An 18688-nucleotide genomic window follows, 5' to 3' on the forward strand; every position below is an offset into this window, starting at 1 on the left:
TCTAAAAAAAAAAAGAAAAACAAAAAGGAAAAAAAAAAAAAAACGAAATGGGACAAAATGCAAACAATTGCTGAATCTGAGTAAAGGCTAAATAGGGGTTTCTTATGTTCTTGCTACTTATCCATAAGTGTGAAATACTCCAATTGAAAAGGTTGTATTATTTCACCTATGATTCCAACTACATGACATTCTAGAAAAGGCAAAACTATGGAGACAGTAAAGAAATCAATGATTGCTTGGGGTTTGGGGTGGAAGGGAGGGTTGGGGAAACAGTAGCATAGGAGAGCCAGGGTTAACACCTTATTAACTGATTGATTGATTGATTGATTGATTGAAACAGAGTTTCACCCTTGTCATCCGGGCTGGAGTGCAATGGCACAATCCCAGTTCACTGCAACCTCTGCCTCCCAGATTCAAATGATTCTCCTGCTTCAGCCTCCTGAGTAGCTGGGATTGCAGGTCCACGCCGCTATGCTCGGCTAAGCTTTGTATTTTTCATAGAGATGGAGTTTCACCATGTTGGCCAGGCTGGTCTCAAACTTCTGACCTCAGCTGGTCCACTCACCTCGGCCTCCCAACATGCTGCAATTACAGGCATGAGCCACTGCACCTGGCCAGTGTCACCATTTTAAAACAGACTCCATCTTAAAACTAGCAAGACACATTCCTTGCTGGTCACGGCTCATGGTCATATGATGTTTACAACTGAAGAAACAGCTTAGTAATGCCTGCAAGGACAAACTCCTCCAACAACAAAATGTCCAGATGTCCCAATCTCTCATAATAATATATGCTTTTACGATCATTATAGTCATGCTTTTTGATATACTTATGCACTAAAATGCCAAGGATAAATTTCTTTAAATCAACAAGGTAATAAATTTTGTTATGCTGTCAGCCCACTAGCACGTAGACATAGCTTAGCTTTCACATAGATAAGACCCCTATATTAGAAGAGGTTAAAATAAAGACAGTGCTTGCCTCCTCTTGCTTTCTGAGGACGCCCTACTCTGCAACGGAGTAGCTTTCAATACACTATCTCTTCTCACTGTACTCTGAGACTCACCCTGAATTCTTTCCTGTGCCAGATCCAAGAACCGTCTCTTGAGGTCTGGATGAAGATCCCTTTGTCCAGCAACAGGACGGAGGGTTGACTAGGAAGGACACAGGGGAATTTTAGGGCTTTAACGGTGGACATATGTCACTGTACACTTGCCAAAATCCATAGAAATGTACAACACAAAGGGTGACTCCTAATATGAAATGTGGACTTTAGTTAATAATGCATCAACACTGACTCATCAATCATAACAAATATATGACATCAATGCAAAATGTTAATAATACTGGAAGCTGTATGAGGGGAGACGGGCATATGGGAACCCTACACTTTCCACTCAATTTTTCTGTGAACCTGAAACTGCTCTAAAAAAGAGTATATTGTGTACCAACAAAAATTAAACATTAAAAAAATTAAAATAAGCCTGGGCACGGTGGTTCACACCTGTAATTCCAGCACTTTGGGAGGCCAAGGCGGGCAGATTACTTGAGGTTTGGCTTTTGAGACCAGCCTAGCCAACATGGCGAAACCCCGTCTCTACTAAAAATACAAAAATTAGCCCAGTGTGGTGCTGGACTGTAATCCCAGCGACTCGGGAGGCTGAGGCAAGAGAATCACTTGAACCCAGGAGGCGGAGTTTGCAGTGAGCTGAGATTGTGCCACTGCACTCCAGCGTGGACAAGAGAGTGAGATATATTTTGTCCTTTATTTACTTATTTATTTATTTTTTATACAGGGTCTCACTCTGTCACCCAGGCTGGAGTGCACTGAGACAATCACAGCTCACTGTAGCCTCTACCTCCCAAGCTCAAGCAATCCTCCCACCTCCGTCTCCTGAGTAGCTGGGACTATAAGCATGTGACACCACACGTGGTTATTAATTTTTTGTAGAGATGGGTTTTTGCCATATTGCCCAGGCTAGTCTCAAACTCCTGGGCTCAAGTGATCCTCCCAACTTGGCCTCCCAAAGTGCTAAGATTACCGGTGTGAGGCACCACTCTTAGACCCTTCATTAACAATATATTTCACAGTGAAAAAGGGAATACAATGATCTTCGTTCTATATTATACCCTGTACACCAAAAAAAACAATCAAATAGATTACAGAGTTTAAAATCATGAAGCTATACATAAACTAGAAGGAAATATAGCAAAAAAAAAAATCTAAGATGAGTGCTGAGTGGGCTACAAGCCATTTCTCCAAGCAAAAAAAAAAACATAAAGCGAGAAAGGTCAATGGACTTTGTTTGGAGACAGATTCTCCCTTTGTTGCTTAGGCTGGAGTGCAGTGGCACGATCATAGCTCACGCTGCCTCAAACTCCCCAGCTCAAACTATCCTCCCACCTCAGCCTCCCAAAGTGCTGGTATTACAGACGTGAGTCACAGCACCCTGTGGATTGATGGACTGTATTACATAAACTGCAAAAAATAAAAATAAAAAAAATACCCCAACTAGAGGCTGAAATATTAAATAAAATAGAAAGTCAACATAAAAGCAATCAACTCTCTGGAGAAAATACAGTGTGATGTAAGGGACGTATCTACCTTCTGTGAATTGGACTGAGAACACCGAGGCTTAGAACCTGATGATGGTTCTGCTGTTGGTGCTTTTTTTTTTTTTTTTTTTTTTTTTTTTGAGACAGAGTCTCACTCTGTCACCCAGGCTGGAGTGCAGTGGCGCGATCTCGGCTCACTGCAACCTCTGCCACCTGTGTTCAAGTGATTCTCCTGCCTCAGCCTCCTGAGTAGCTGGGACTACAGGCGCCTGCCAATGTGCCTGGCTAATTTTTGTATTTTGAATAGAGATGGGGTTTCACCGTGTTAACCAGAATGGTCTCGATCTCCTGACCTCGTGATCCACCCACCTCGGCCTCCCAAAGTGCTGGGATTATAGGCGTGAGCCACCGCGCCCGGCTTTTTTTTTTTTTTTTTGAAATGGAGTCTTGCTCTATTGCCCAGGCTGGAGTGCAGTGGCAAGACCTCGGCTCACCACAACCTCTGCCTCCCGGGTTCAAGTGATTCTCCTGCCTCAGCCTCCCCAATAGCTGGGATTACAGGTGAGTGCCAATGCGCCAGGATGATTTTTGTATTTTCAGTAGAGACGGGGTTTCACCATGTTGGCCAGGCTGGTCTTGAATGCCTGACCTCAGGTGATCCGCCCGCCTCGGCCTCCCAAGGTAATGGGATTACAGGCATGAGCCACTGCACCTGGCCTTGTTGGTGCATTTTTAAAATTAAATTCAATATACAAGCGTAGGACAGCTTCCCTGGGACCAGCCACAAGCTCAGGCCTGTAATCCCAGCACTTTGGGAGGCCAAGGCGGGAGGATTGCTTGAGGTCATGAGTTTGAGATCAGCATGGCAGCATAGAGAGGCTCTGACACCACTGAAAAAACTAAAAACTTAGCCGAGCATGTTGGCACAAGCCTGTAGTCCCAGCTACTCAGGAGCCTGAAGCAGGAGGATTGCTTGATCCCAGGAGTTCAAAGTCACAGTGAACTATGATTGCACCGCTGCCCTCCAGTCTGGGTGACAGAGCAAGACCCGGACTCCAAAATAATACTACTAATAATTAAACAAACAAAAAGAGAACAGCCTCCATGAAATAGACCTCATTCCAACTTCCTGAGCTTGAGTAGTTCACTACAGACAGCAGGCAGGCAGAGCTCCTTGGATCTCCCAATTCCTCTTGCTGGAACTGAACTTTTGACATAAAAAAATAAGTTAAAGGGTCTAATAACTGTCTATGGTCAGTGATATGAGGCTGTATTTACTGGGTTTGAGAACGACAAGGGTTTGAAATCCTGGGACATGGGACCTCCAGAATTGTAACATTATGGGAAGATTAGACAGGAATGCTTCATTCACTGCAGGATAATACAAAAGGCTTTTTCAGGGCTTACAAAACTATTGGTAGGGGAGAGAAGTGGCAGGGAGAACAGCTCCATATTACCCAAGGAAAACGGCAAAATTTACAGTTCAGCTCACTGAAGAAAAAAGAAAATAAAAAGATTTTGTTTAAAAAAAAGAAAACTGCAAAATGAAGATTAGTAAAAGAATTTAGTGAAATGGACCAAATGTAGCCTTGTGTCAATTAGTCAGGCAACTCAAGTCATAGGCTTATTGGGGGTGGTTAATGCATTTTGACCTGTTTGATGTGATATGAAGTGAGGCCTCTGTAAGTGAGAATATCAAGGTTGAACAAAGCTCTTGGCGGATTAGAACAGTTGGACCAATTGACAACATTCTTTCCAAGAACACTCCCCCACTGATTAGGTTATGATCCACTCTATCCTATCCTGAGGCTGTGGCCCCCTTTGAGATCCATGATGCACCAGGCTGATTAAATTAGGCATTCAGTATATAAAGCAGTAGGCCAAAGACAGGCGAAGGGAACAGATTCACCGCTTCAGAGTGAATGCTGTGATGGTTTGCAATTTTCTCGTCGAGTTTTCCTTTCACTAGAGATAGCCCTCGCCCTTTCATTCACACAGAGGCTTTTAAGAAAAAGCAACCAACCTAAAGAGGACCTGACAGCAAGAAATTTTTGGTGAATTAACAAAGAGGTAAAAGTGGAAGAAACGTGTTATATATGAAAAGTACTGATGTGTGTGGTTGAGTTAAATTGTACTGGTGTCTCTAGAGCTGCCCTATGACTGTGGCCAAAATTGTATTGCCACGATATCTCTATGGATCAGGTAAAAATGTATCCAGTAATTCAGCACATATTTATTGAGCACCTACTATGTTCTAAGATCTGAGGATACAGCAAAAACAAAGATAAAGATAAGATCCCTATTGTCAGCTGAAGGTAGAGATTGGGGGAGACAGATAATTAAAAAGTAAATGTATAACTGTCAACTATCTGCAAGTGCTAGGAAGAAAAGACTAAAGGGATAGAGAAAGATCGCCATCTTATTCAAAAAAGATGGCCTTAGGAAAGCTTTTCTGACAGGATGATGATTAATTTTAAATCAAGTTCAGTAAGAATTTGGAGTGTGCTTTCAGGAAGTCCCTGGGAAACTCTGCTACTTCTTGGCTATAGGATCTTATTCTCAGTTGCCTAGATTCATTGAGCCTCGCCTGTAAAATTCAGACTAGATGAGGAACATGGATTGCAAACGATAGTTACTATCGTCTGTGAATGTAATTTTATTATATTATGATTTTTTCTGAATGTAATAACGTCCCCATGCCTGAAGGAAAAAAAATTCCAATCTACAGAGGTGGGTCCTTGTCACTGTTCCTGGCATTTGCGCTTAGGAGTGGAATTGGGACCCTGCCACTGAGCAGGCATCCCCTTCTGCAAATTCAGAAAGTACACGATTGCTAGCTTCAGTTCCATCATCTGTAAATCGGAAATAATGGTCATGTTGACCACGTAGGGTTTTTGTTGTTAAATTGACATTTATTGAGCCACAGCTATTAATATTTCGGTGCACGGAGCCATGTCAATGCACCGGCATGGTCTTAGACTATGGATTTATTTAATCCATAACAAACAAGTAAACCAAGTACTATTTTTAATGGCATTTTACAGCCAAGGAGACCCAGGCACAGAGGGGTTAAATCTAGAGCCCCACAGGTAGGGATCCAACCCAGACAACGTGGCTGCTGAGCCTGGCAGTGTTATTATGCGATCAGCCCGGTGCCTAGCACATAGTAAGAGCTCAATAAATCTGTATGGTGCGAGTGGCTGTTGTCAGTTCTTGGCAGCGGCTGCTCCACGATTTCCACTTGTGAAGAGTATAGGGTAGCCAGTTTATTAGGGAAGCAGCAGCTAGGGAGCGCTTGCATAGCAACCATAGTTTTCTGCTTAGCAACCATAATGCTCACTTAAATTGGGAGGCTTAGGGGAGCTGACAGGACCTGTGGGGAAAGGGGAGTTAGCTGGCCACCCCTAGGCAAGCCATTTTGCAGTGGAAACTGCACGCAGCCCCGGCAAGGCGAGCTCTCCCCACCGAGCCTCCCTGTGAGCCGCTCCTCCCGACGCGACAACCCCCCTCCCTTGTGAAGCAATTGGTTCCTCCCGTTGTCTCGGCTCGTTCAGTTTCCGCGCTCTGGAGTCACAAAGCACGGGGTCACGTGGGCGGGCCGTGCGCTTTGTGACGTCAGCAGCCCCGCCCCTTGGCCCGCCTATCGGCGCACGCCAGCCCCGCCTCGCGCGCGCCGCCCGTGCTATCCCTGCTTAAGAGACCCCGGAGTGGGGCGCTCGTCCGAAGCCAGGCCGCGTCCGCCATAGTGCCTGGCTTGGAAGTGTCGCCGCCGCTCGGTGAGGGCCCCCGAGCGGCAGGGGGGCAACACAAAACGGGAGCCGGAGAAGCCCTGGCCGCTGCCCGGCAGCTTGCGGGCGTGTTCTCCCGGTTCCGGGCCTCAAGGCGACGGAAACGAAAGGCGAGCGAAGCGCGGAGGATCCGGCGAGAGGAAGCGTCAGGGAGCCTCGGCGGTGTCCCCGGGGTCCGCCGAAGCCACCCGGCCTCCGGCTGGGGCCCGGGGTGGTGAGGAAGTGCTCCGAGGCCTCGCCGAGGCCTAGTGCCGGCTTTGTGTCCGAGGCGGCGGCGGCGGCGGGGGGAGGCGGAGCCGGGGGCGGCCTGCGGGAAGGCCTCTCCTCCGCCGACCGCGCGTTTTCGGCCTAGGCCGCGGGGCCGCTCGTGGCCTCCGGGGAGCAGGCGCCAGGGGTTTGTGTGCGGTGGGGGCCTGGGCCTGGGCCTGGGGAAGCTGACGCCGGTCGTCCGGAAACCAGGAGGAGGCGTGAGGCCGCTCGTGGACTCCGGGCCTAGGCCCTCTCCCCTCAACCTTCTCCCGGGGCCTGGGTCACCCCAATCCACGGAGAGAGAGACCCGCCGGGAGGTGCGGCCGCGCTATGGACCCCTGACCCCGTGGGGTCGCTCGGACTCTTAACGTGTGGACTGACCGCTACTGACTGCACCGCCTATCCCCCCGTCTCTGCCGGCCCCTTAGCATGAGCGAGGGGGACCCAGCCGGGTGACATTGTGCCCGTTGGCGGATTCTCGATTTCCCCTCTTACCCGTCCTCGTCCTCCTCCTCCCCCATGAAGTGCTTCTGAGTATCGGGGGGGCTCTGGATTATTGTTCTGACGAACCCCTGCTTGTGGTTGGGGGGTATTTAATCTGAGGCCTTAGGGTCCTTCGGTGTCTTTTAAGTGTTTTGTGTGTACATATTTTGCTCTTAAAGTTTATAAATATACATATATTGAGAGTGTCCACGTCTCCTCGCTGAACCTTAGGAATCCCTTGGCACCATGTCCTGTGTGCATTATAAATTTTCCTCTAAACTCAACTATGATACCGTCACCTTTGATGGGCTCCACATCTCCCTCTGCGACTTAAAGAAGCAGATTATGGGGAGAGAGAAGCTGAAAGCTGCCGACTGCGACCTGCAGATCACCAATGCGCAGACGAAAGAAGGTAAGGGCCGCATGGTCTTAAGATATTTGCTGGCTGGAGAGAGATACTAGTTAGAAGGTGCCTGGCAGGAAGCTAACCGCCATTATGTCTCTCGTGGGACTGTTCGTTCTAGTACTTTGGATACAGCTTTCATTGATAGCCAAGGGTTGCAGCAGCTGGCCTTGGAGTTTCACTGGTTTATTTTATTTCTGCATACTTGGGTCATCTGTAACAGGCTAACCCAAAACGTGGAAGCCTGATTATTCTTTTTGCTGTTTTTTTAAAATGAGGGAGGGAGGGAGGAGAGGGGAATAGCTATCTAGACTCTTTGGGTGCTTGTCTTAGGGCGTTTTCTAACTTATTTTCCATCAAGAGGGAAGGAGAGCCTGTGCAAGACTTGTTTGTTCGGTCAGCCAAAAAAAAAGAATTCTCCAACCTAACAACATTGTGGAGTTTGATGGCAAATTTTACGCCCTGCCTTCCTCCCTCCCCGCATTTATTTATTTGGAGTTGCTTGCCTGTGTTGTGGAGAAGGGATCTGAACTTTAATATTTTTGAGGGTTTAATCAGTGTTGGAATTGCTTTTGGATCTTGAAATGTTCTGATGTCACCGCTCTTGTGTGTCAGCTTTAGAATTAGTAACTACTCTTAAGATTTATCAATTCGATGAAGATCAAAAGTACTGATATTTTTTTAAAGTGGTAGTTGCTGGATTTTACGTGACTGTTGATACTAAGGTATGAAAAATAGGCGGCTACCATAGAGTACAAATAAGCCACTGATAAGAATCGTTAGATTCTTTCTCCTTTTCAAAATTATTTGATAATATTGGGAACTTAACAGTAGATGAATGTGACAGGCAGTCTTTCCTGACTCTGAACTTGTTTTGGTTTCTTTTTCTCAAATCAGTAATGCTGATGTGTGTTTTTTAGCAGTTTGGTGTTCTAAAAGTTACTGATGGGATGAGAAGTGAAGTTGACAATTAGGTTAGGGTATTTTTTTAGTCACTGAATTTTTATCACACTTAAGGTGTGACATGGATTCTTTTAGTTGAAATGGGAGGTCCCCCACTTCCAGCCTGTAGTTTAGGTAGAGTAAATCTTGTCATGTAGACCAGTTTTCCATTTACAATGCAGACCTAAGTATAATTGTATTAGGTTAAGGAACAGCAGTGCTGGCGTATCATGACTCAAAAATATTAAGGAAGAATTTTATTTGCTCGAATGATATTACGTAAAAATACTGTCTGCTTCCCCACCTTTTAAAACAAGTATCATACTCTTTGATAATTGGAGCTATGTGTAATCCTCTGACTAAGGAGAGGAAAAACTGGTGGTGGTCATGAACAGTTGAGAAATAGCTTTATTTAAGTGTCTCACAAGCATCCCTTAACTATAACAGTCAAATTTCACAGAACAGATGGGTTTATAAGAAGTTTGGGCCATCTTGATATATTGAGTATTTATGAATGAGAAGAGAGACAATATGAATTAAAGGATATTAAGACAATTTTTATCGTCATATATTCAAGTTTCATATTTTACTGGAGTATTACACAATTGAATCATTAGGGCTAGGCGTTATCCATCTTTTCGACTGAGCAATTGAATGCAACTTTTTTGGGTTTTTTTTCCCTGTAACAGAGTCTCACTCTGTCACCCAGGCTGGAGTGCAGTGCCACCATCTCAGCTCACTGCAACCTCCACCTCCCTGGTTAGAGCTATTCTCATGCCTCAGCCTCCCAAGTAGCTGGGACTACAGGTGTGCGCCACTACACCCAGCTAATTTTGGTATTTTTAGTAGAGACAGGGTTTTGCCTTGCTGGCCAGGCTGGTCTCGAACTCTTGGCCTCAAGTGATCCACCCACCTCGGTCTCCCAAAGTTCTGGGATTACAGGCATGTGAATGCAACTTTAGACTGGGTAAGTTATAGTTGAAAGAATCCTGTCCAGAAATTTAAGAGTTTTGTTATAGTTGAAAGAATCCTGTCCAGAAATTTAAGAGTTTTGTGACTTTGTGTAACCAATTTTTTTTTCCTAGTCCAGGAAGTAAATGATACGTAATTCAAACCCAGAAAGCCAGGGAAGTGATTTGCCCAGCACATTTTCTTTTTTATCTTTATGTGAGCTGCCCTTTATTGGAGAAAGATTTGATGTTAGGTTTGTTAAGAAAAGGGAGCTTTGAGGGAGAAAATTTGTTTTTTATGCAGTCCTCAAATTAAGAGAGAAAGAGATATTGATGGTAGCTACTTAACTAGTTTTATGGAAAATAGTATCCAATGTCACAAGGCAGTTGAGTAGAACGCCACTTGATTTTCGCACTGATACTCAACATATTTACTAAAGAAAACTATGGTAATCTTTTTACCATAGTTAAGGTCCAGTTTCTTAATTCCTTTCTTATAATTTTAAAATCCCTAATCTACTATGTTTCTATAAAACATTTCCTTACAGTTTTGGAATTCTGTCCATGTTTAGGTCCCTTACATCTTTTTTTTTTTTTTTTTTTTGGAGACAGATCCTCACTCTGTTGCCCAGGCTAGAGTATAATGGCACAATTTCGGCTCACTGCAGCCTCAACCTACCAGGCTCAGGTGATCCTCCCACCTCAGCCTCCCAAGTAGCTGGGACTACAGCCACACACCACCATGCCCAACTAATTTATTGTATTTTTTTTTTGGTAGAGATGGAGGTTTTGCCATGTTGCCCAGGCTGGTCTCCTGAGCCCAAGTGATCCTCCTGCCTTAGCCTCCCAAAGTGCTGGGATTATAGGCTTGAGCCACTGTGCCTGGCCTAGGACCCTTAAATCTTGATAAGACTAAAATGCTTGGGTCAGAATTCCATGTATTTTAGACAAGAATCCTGCTTGTTTCTAGACTATATTTCAAAATGAATCTCAAGTAATCTTTGTTATATATGAGAAACTTTTCTGCACACCGACCCCTAAAAAACAAAACAGCCTTCATTCTGAAATTAAAGTGTGAGAGGTTTGGAAGCTGAATATGAAGAGTTTATAAACGACTCTTATTATCTTTCTAACTCTCCATTTCTCAGATTCATGTTGTTTTTCATTTCATCCATGCCTTTCATGTCTGGGGTCAAAAAAACTGCCAAGCACAAAGGGTCTTTTGAAGCCAACAGACTACTTGTTAAGGAGGTATTTTAAATGAAATAACCCCCAAAGTGTCTTTAATACCCCTAGAAAGATACCTTGAGGGGTAAGAAATTATCATTGTAAATCAGGTATTTAAAAAGTCAGTCAGAACATCTGTTTTGAAGGGCATTGAGGCACCTTTTAGTTTGACACAGTACTGTGCTAATCAAATTAATAGGCTGTCTTGGAAAGCTCTTGTGAGTGCATTGAGTTGTTAGCATATTCAGAAACTTCCTTTCAGGTGTTTGACACTGTTTTGTTTCTAGAATTAACTTTAAAAAAATCTAGTCACCCCATACTCTCAGTTTTTCTGAATCAAAACTTTCTTGGAATTTGGGACTATCATGAACTATCCAAGATAATGATTATAGTCCTATATTGGCATGCCTAAATCTAGGAAATTGCCTACCTCTGATTGAATACCTGTGAGATACCACCTTCTATTTGAAGTATATAGAAAATAACCCTTGCCTGAACAATTTCATTTATAACAAGGAGTACTGTTAGCATTATGACTAAAAATAATTAATATACATTAAAAGCCGGATACGCCTACATATGTGGTAAGCTTAGTAATTGGAAGAACAGAGATAGTCACTTTGTGCAGAGTAACTTTAAGTGAAGCAAGTAAACTTAATGACAATAAAAAGGCCTGGTTGGGTGATTAAAGGAGATGGATACATTTTTGCATCTTCAAGATAATTTTTCTTTTTGGTAATTTTACAGATTCTTTCACCATAGTTAAGGTCCAGTTTCTTAATTTCATTCTTACAAAAGTATTGTAGATAGCCCAAGGAGTATAAAAATAGGATCCATTCATCTCCCTCTTGGTTTTCCCAGAAGGTGACATCACGGTTTATCCAGTGGCTGTAGCCAGTAACCCAGGGATTCCTCTGGCCTGATTCCTCTTTCTCTTTCATCTCCCCAATATTCGGTCCATCAGCAAGCTTTGTCAATCCTACCTGAAAACATTCTGTCTTAATTTCTCTCTGTCACATCCTAACATAGGTCATCATTATCTCTACCTGGATTGTTTAACAGCCTCATTATTAGTTCCCTGGTTTCTATTCTTGTTCTCCTACAAGCAGTCTTTTTTTCTTTAACAAAAAGCAGATAATCACTTTGCTTAAAATCCTTCAGTGTCTACGTGTTGCACTTCAAAATATAAATGAGTGTATGGTCTATACCTTTCTGTCATTCTTCTCTTTTATTTTCTTAGGCTGTTCAAGCTATTTCGTGTCATTTTCCCACATGCTTTTCTTATCTTCTGCCTGAAATAGTCCTCAACCAGTTTTTTCCCCCGTATCTGGCTGGGTTCTCAGTCCTTAAGGATCCAGTAGAAGTTCCTCCAAGGGGCTTTCTTGGAATCATCATGCTATCTGAAGTTGTATTCCATTATTCATTCCTTGTTAGAAAACCATTTTCTCTTTATTCATAATATCATAATTTAATTTTTAGTCTATCTTCCTCAGTAATAATTTCTGTGAGTGCAGGGATTGTAGTACTCAACTAATGTTTAGGGACTAGGAGAGACAGAATATCTTCATTCTAAATAACAGCTTTTTCTCCGCTCATATGTTCAGCATTTCTGACTAAAGAATGACAGTGTTACTGAGATTTGGAGTTCCACAAAAGTAGAGGTGCCAGAGCCAAGAACCTGCTGATGATATTTGTTGTCCTTTGAAAACAAGCCCTCTTACAACTTTGGATGTTTGTTCTGACAATATCAGTAATCTAGTTGCAAGGAACTTTTAGTTATTATATTTAAAGTTCATTTCCCATGAAATTTATATTTGAAGTTTTCTAATTCTTGGGTACTCACCCAAATCCCCAAATGGAAATTCGATTCTGTCTTTTTATTTACAGAATATACTGATGATAATGCTCTGATTCCTAAGAATTCGTCTGTAATTGTTAGAAGAATTCCTATTGGAGGTGTTAAATCTACAAGCAAGACATATGTTATGTAAGTATCAAATCTCATGTATTTCTCAAAATAGACTTTTTTTTAGTTTGTTTTTTAATTTTGTGAGAGAAAACTATATTTTAGAACTGAACTCATTACTTTAACCTTAATGAATACATTTTCTCAAGACTGTGAGGATAGTGGGTTTCTTTGTTCGTTTGTTTTTTATTTCCTCCCCCAGTTAAATTGACTTAGCCTGTGGTGAGAAGGGCCATTATTAGGAAAAAATTTTTTCTCCATATGGGCAGTATATGCAAAGACAAGAAAGTGATATTCAAATTATTTCTGTGCCTTTCTTTGACTGCTTTTTTTTTAGCGTGTTCCTTCGGTTTTCTTCACCACAAAAATTTAGTGTCGTAGACATTGGTCCTAAATATTTTGACAGCATCAAGAGTATTCAGCAATGCTAACATTTACTCTTTATCAATAAGGAGCTTTGGCTGAGAGGCATAAAGTATATAGGATTTATAATCATAGGCACTGAAATCAGGCTTAGATTTGACTCCATTTACTGCTTCATACCAGTTGTGTGACTTTGGACCTTGGGTAAGTCTCTGTGCCTCAGATTCCTCAAAAATAAAATAGGGATGTGAGTACTTAACCCTAGAGGGTTGTAAGAATTAAATAGTGTCTGGCACATGGTAAATGCACATTATTGGAGTAGAAAGAGAGCAGTCTCACAACTAGTCCAGAGCTGATGGTCACTAACCTGGGGCAGGATTAAAACCTTGTATCCTTAACTTTCTCTGCTTTCTTGCCATTTCAGTAGTGATAGCAGAACTATAATATGTGAAAAGGGCAGCAACTTAGGTTATGTAAAGAGTAGTGATTTTCACTTAGGAGGATTAGGTAGTTTTGTTTGAAATGGAATAAATTGTTTTGAGTCAATGAAAAATTCTAGAATTTGCCAGTGCTAGGAAATGGAAAGTGTTCTTGAAATTAAGGTAAAAATAAAGTCATTTCTTGGAGCTTTACCTCATGTGGGCAAGTATTCTAAGATTTTTCTGATTAGTTTGTTGTAAAGTTACATTCCATATCTTAACACTTAGAAGTCCTTTTGTGCAGTATCTTCTGTATAGTAACAGCTTTAAAAAGCTGAATACTTTCCTTGTTGTAATTGCCAAGTGAACTTTTAATGGTGTGTGTTCTTATCTTTAAATGATTCTAAGAACTATAGAAGAATTATATTAGGGTTTTTTTTTTTTTTTTTTTTTTTGCCTGAGAGGGAGTCTCACTCTGTTGCCCAGGCTGGAGTGCAGTGGCACAATCTTGGCTCACTGTAGCCTCCAGGCTCAAGCAATTCTCCTGCCTCAGCCTCCCAAGTAGCCAGGATTACAGGTGTCCACCACCAAACCCGGCTAATTTTTGTGTTTTTAGTAGAGACTGGGTTTCACCATGTTGGCCTGGCTGGTTTCAAACTCCTGACTTCAGGTGATATACCTGCCTTGGCCTCCCAAAGTACTAGGATTACAGGTGTGAGCCACCGCACCCAGCCTAAGAATTACAAATTTATGGGGATAATTAAATCCTACAATCTAGTGTGAAGTTTTACTTTGCTTTTTAAAAAAATGGCAAACATCATTTCTGTAGATTTTTTGATAGAAACTCTTAAGAAAAGAATTACTTGAAGTACATGGCAAAATAAGTTGCCTCTTACACAGAATACTATGTTAATTTACAACATATAGGATTCTGTTTGTAATAAATTTGCCTCATAAAATGCATCTTTTTTTTTTTTTTTTTTGAGCAAATAACTAGAAAATCAAAGCTCAGCTTTTTTTTATCTCAAATTCCAAATTATACACAAACCTAGAAACTCCTGTTAGATGCTAACATTTTTTATAGCCAAGATACCTTAAACTTGAAGCATTAAAAGGTATATCTAGCAACTCAACTCCTTCCCCTTTCCTGTGTGGATTAAAATAATTTCTTTTGGGGTTTACGTGTATGGTTTTTAAACACCAAATTTCCAGTTCTACACAGCCTTTTGAGTCAGTTCTTCTAACTAAAATATGTGTTTTTCTGGGAATGAGAATTTTTGTTCAGTTTTTTTTTTTCTTTTTTTAAGAGATGGGGTTACTATGTTACAGCCCAGGCTAGTCTCAAACTCCTGGGCTTAAGTGATCCTCTCACCTTGGCCTCTTGTTCAATTCTTGATCGTTGTTTCGAGACATTTGAAAAATGAAAATAGGTATCAGCCTGGCCTTCCAGATTGGAAAATTAGTTTTGGGAGCACAGCAATTTCTCAGGGATCCAAATTACAAATGTTAACAACAGTGGTCTTCCTGATGTGTGAAAATTTACCTATTCAGAAACTGGGAAATTATGTAATTTAATTTTTCAGTGTATTAAGAATAAACCACATTTCTAAACCTAAAATCCCCATACTACCTTTCAGAAAACATTTGTTTTAAGTGGCACAGTACACCTATTTTCGAATTCCCTAGTATGGAATTTTTTTCCAAACCACAAATCTATCTTAAAACTGTTCAGAGGTGGTAAAGATTAATCAGAGTTAATTCATTCAGAAATTGGCTGTTGTTAAATATTTATACCAAAGGAAAATTATGTTCCTAAAAATGTATTATTGAAGATAATGTGTTAAAATTTATTAGCACAAAAATTCATAAATAGCTAATGTTAATTTTGGTTTTTATTTTGTTTTTTAGAAGTCGAACTGAACCAGCGATGGCAACTACAAAAGCAGTATGTAAAAACACAATCTCACACTTTTTCTACACATTGCTTTTACCTTTATAATGTAGCAGTGAAGTAAATCATTTTAGAACTTAATATCCAACTGATCATAGTACATATTGTAAATAAAATGTATTTTGATGACAGCTCAGTTGAATATGGATATATGTGGCATCATTTGCACACTTATTTTGTAGAAATGGGTAATTTGTGCCCGTAACACTGTTTCATATTAAATATGATAGCATTCTCCCTGTATGACACTGTGTTGTACAGTTAATGTATGATCCTTTTTAGATCGTTTAGGTTTTACACTAATGAACATGATGACATGTTCTACATTTGTCTGTCTATAGTTAGTATTTTGTATGTATGTACAGGCTGTTGTGTGCTTTTTGTTTCTTGCAATAAAAAATGTTTGGAGTGTATATTTTGCCATTTTCACGTTGTATCACTTAGTTTTTGTTAGTTTTTTTTTTTTCCTGCCTGATTTATGGCTTCCAAAAATGCATTAGCAACATGCAAAGCTTATATTAAAGTTTGATGCTTTCTCCAAGTTCAAACACATCATAGAAAAGAGCTTTCCAGAGACCATTGATGCAGCTTTATTATTTAGTCGTGCTTTATTTGGCATTTTGAGCTCCTCCTTTTGTTTACATCTGTACTATAAAGTGATACCTGAAACTGGGGCCCCCTATGAATATATAAATGTCTTAGTGATTTTCAGTTTATATAAATTTATTGTTTTCAAAGTTTAATGAGATCTTCTCCTTCTATCTAGTTAGTGCAGATGTCCAAATTAAAATATTTCCCTCTTTTTCATGAGATACTAAAATGCTGCGTTAATTGTAGGCTGTTGAAAGCTGTAGCTTATCAGAGGTAACTCCCCCTAACCAGGATAACTGGTTTGAAGAAAGTTAAGCTTAATTTTGTAATCACAGATTAACTTAATTTGTGATATCATTTTAACTTTGAGCTCTTCAGTAAAAAGTAGCAGCATTCCTAAGTTGTGGGGTGAAACATCTGTTTCATAACACAGGTCTATCATAATTGGGTTCTGTAAATGTAATGGTTCTCTAAACATTTTAATACCCAGGCTTGATATTGTACACAATGCAAGATGTCTAAAATCTTCATTTAGAATTCAAGGGTATTGCTTGCTATTTCACATTATATACTTTTTAAATACTATTGCTCTTTGTATATGAGGCATTTCACTAATCTTGGATCATTGGATCTTAAACATGATAAAATAGAATATCTGAACATTGGACTTGTTCTTTAGAGTTATATGGCCTTTAGTTCTTGTGGAACTAAATACAGTGATTCTAAGATCAAAAGTCTTAGTGTTTGGGGCTTTTTTCCTCTTTTTGGATATGGGTTTTTTTTGTTTTTTTTGTTTTTGTTTTTGTTTTTTGTTTTTTGTTTTTTTAAGCATAATGCTGTAAAAACTGTCCAAGCTTATGTTTTGCTGGTGATTGGTTTAAAACTGATTTTTATGTATCCAAATGCTAGCATAAATTAGATTGACTATCCTGGTGACTGTAGTAGTTAATGTAACACATTTTGTATAAAGTACAGTTTATATAGTATTTAAACTAATTCAGATGAAGTTTTATTTCTTGAAAACAGTTATTTCCTTTTTGTTTATTAGCATGTGTATAAACACAAATCACATGTTCATAAATAAAGTTAACATTCTTTTAGCCTTGTGTGTTCCGGCATGTCTGTATTACATTTATAAGAAGCAGTTTATTTAAGCTTATTTAGGTTTCTCTTTTCTTTTCTTTTCTTTTTTTTAATACTTTAAAAGTGGCTTTAATTTTTAGGTAGAATTATTGAAATAGAGATATTAGGTACCCTGTTGTCCCCATCATTTATTTGCTTGGGGTGCATTTGCTGGCATTTAGGATGAGAATATATTCATCAAGCATAATTAGTGCCCATCTTAGGAGATTTAGAATCACGTGGATTGTACACATTCACAAAAGCAAAGTAAATAGAGGCACTAGGCCAAATTTTTCTTATCCTGATTAGTAAAGTGAATATATAGTTTTGGTAATGGAAGCGAACTCTAATCAAGGATGGATGACTGTTTCCATATTCCCCAGTCTTGTTTTTAGTCATCCGTCCATGTTGATACCCCAAAGCTGGATGTTCTTCTTGCTAACTAAATATCAGAGTTGCATTTCATAGGATCCTTTAACTTCAAAAAGCAAGTATAATTAGCATAAAAGATTTTAGATCCTTGCTCCCCAAAGTAAGACCCCTAATTAGGTACAGGGAGGTGGGTTAATTTTAATGTCAACAATCTGCATCAGTCAGTTTTGTGAGGACTTTAAAGTGGCAGATTTTTTTTTTTTTTTACCATTAGTATCTTACCAAGAGTCACTATTTTTATTGATGTTTAGTAATACAGATTCCTAATCATTTTTAAACCATTCTTTGTCAACATTTTTTGCTCATTTCTTAACACCTTGCTATATATAGAAAACATTTGTTTGCTTTTCTAAATTTGAGGTAAACTTGACTTTTTTGTGGACTATAAGATTTTTAGGGGCAGTAGTGATTATTTGGTAAAAAGGTGATTTAAATGCAGTTGCATATCTAAAACCACTTCAAAGTCAATGAATATATAATACTAAGTTGGCAGAAAGCTTAAAAGCACACAAAAGCCCAGCATAAAAACAAAAAGGATACTGTATCTTAAGTGTTAGGAGTGGGAAGACTTTTTTTTGTTAAGTTTTTTAGTTCCAGTGGTAAGAAAGTTAATATAATTGTTTTCTTTCCAAGGAAATCATCAGTATTTGTATTCTATTCTAGATAGTAATGGGCTATTTTTAAAGGCTGTTTATTTTATTGGTGAGAAATGTAGTATAGATGATGGTTGACAGCAATTTGTCTAGTCCTTGTTACTTAAAATCAAATAATTCCTGGTTGGTATAAAATCTTTAAAATAGATTGAGTAGGTCAGAACTTATTTTAGATAAAAAGAGAGTATGTATTATTTAGAGGTTTTTTCCTACTTGCCACTTGAGATTAGTTCTTAAAGGAAAAAAATACTTTAAAGCTGGACAAAAATGATAACCCATTGGCAAATTATGTTAAAATGCATTAGGATGTGGGATTAGTGCATCATGAACTCTTTTATAGTCAGTTCCTTAATGTAGAGCAAAGAACCTTTTGTCTGAATAAACATCCCAGTAATATCCATCAAACTAACTTTTAAAACCCTAAGATATTTGTGAGATGTGTCTTATATTTAGCCAACATTATTTTTTATTTACATTTATTTACTGTGTGGGCATTGGCTAAGAACTTCATATTGAGACTGGTTACATTTCTCTTTGGGGCTCTTAAGTCATGTTGCTTTTATTTTAAAACTTTTAGTTCTCTGGAATATAGA

The 18688-nt window shown here is 39.8% G+C and overlaps 1 protein-coding gene across 3 annotated transcripts in view; it reads left to right on the forward strand.

Moving 5' to 3' along the window:
* The first annotated feature begins 6235 nt into the window (after positions 1-6235).
* LOC105485032 (RB binding protein 6, ubiquitin ligase) overlaps positions 6236-18688 on the forward strand; it is a 32778-nt gene continuing 20325 nt past the window's right edge. Inside the window, exons 1-4 of one of the 3 annotated variants that reach the window (XM_071084248.1) lie at positions 6236-6332; positions 7308-7488; positions 12486-12585; positions 15255-15291. In XM_071084248.1, coding sequence (XP_070940349.1) covers positions 7323-7488; positions 12486-12585; positions 15255-15291 — 303 coding nt within the window. In that variant the 5' untranslated portion in view covers positions 6236-6332; positions 7308-7322. Of the gene's footprint in view, positions 7489-12485; positions 12586-15254; positions 15292-18688 lie in introns of all 3 variants that reach the window. The other 2 variants (XM_071084247.1, XM_011747196.3) reach the window with 2 other exon arrangements.

This window comes from Macaca nemestrina, chromosome 18 (genome assembly GCF_043159975.1).
Source record: "Macaca nemestrina isolate mMacNem1 chromosome 18, mMacNem.hap1, whole genome shotgun sequence".
NCBI classification, from domain to species: Eukaryota; Metazoa; Chordata; class Mammalia; order Primates; family Cercopithecidae; genus Macaca; species Macaca nemestrina.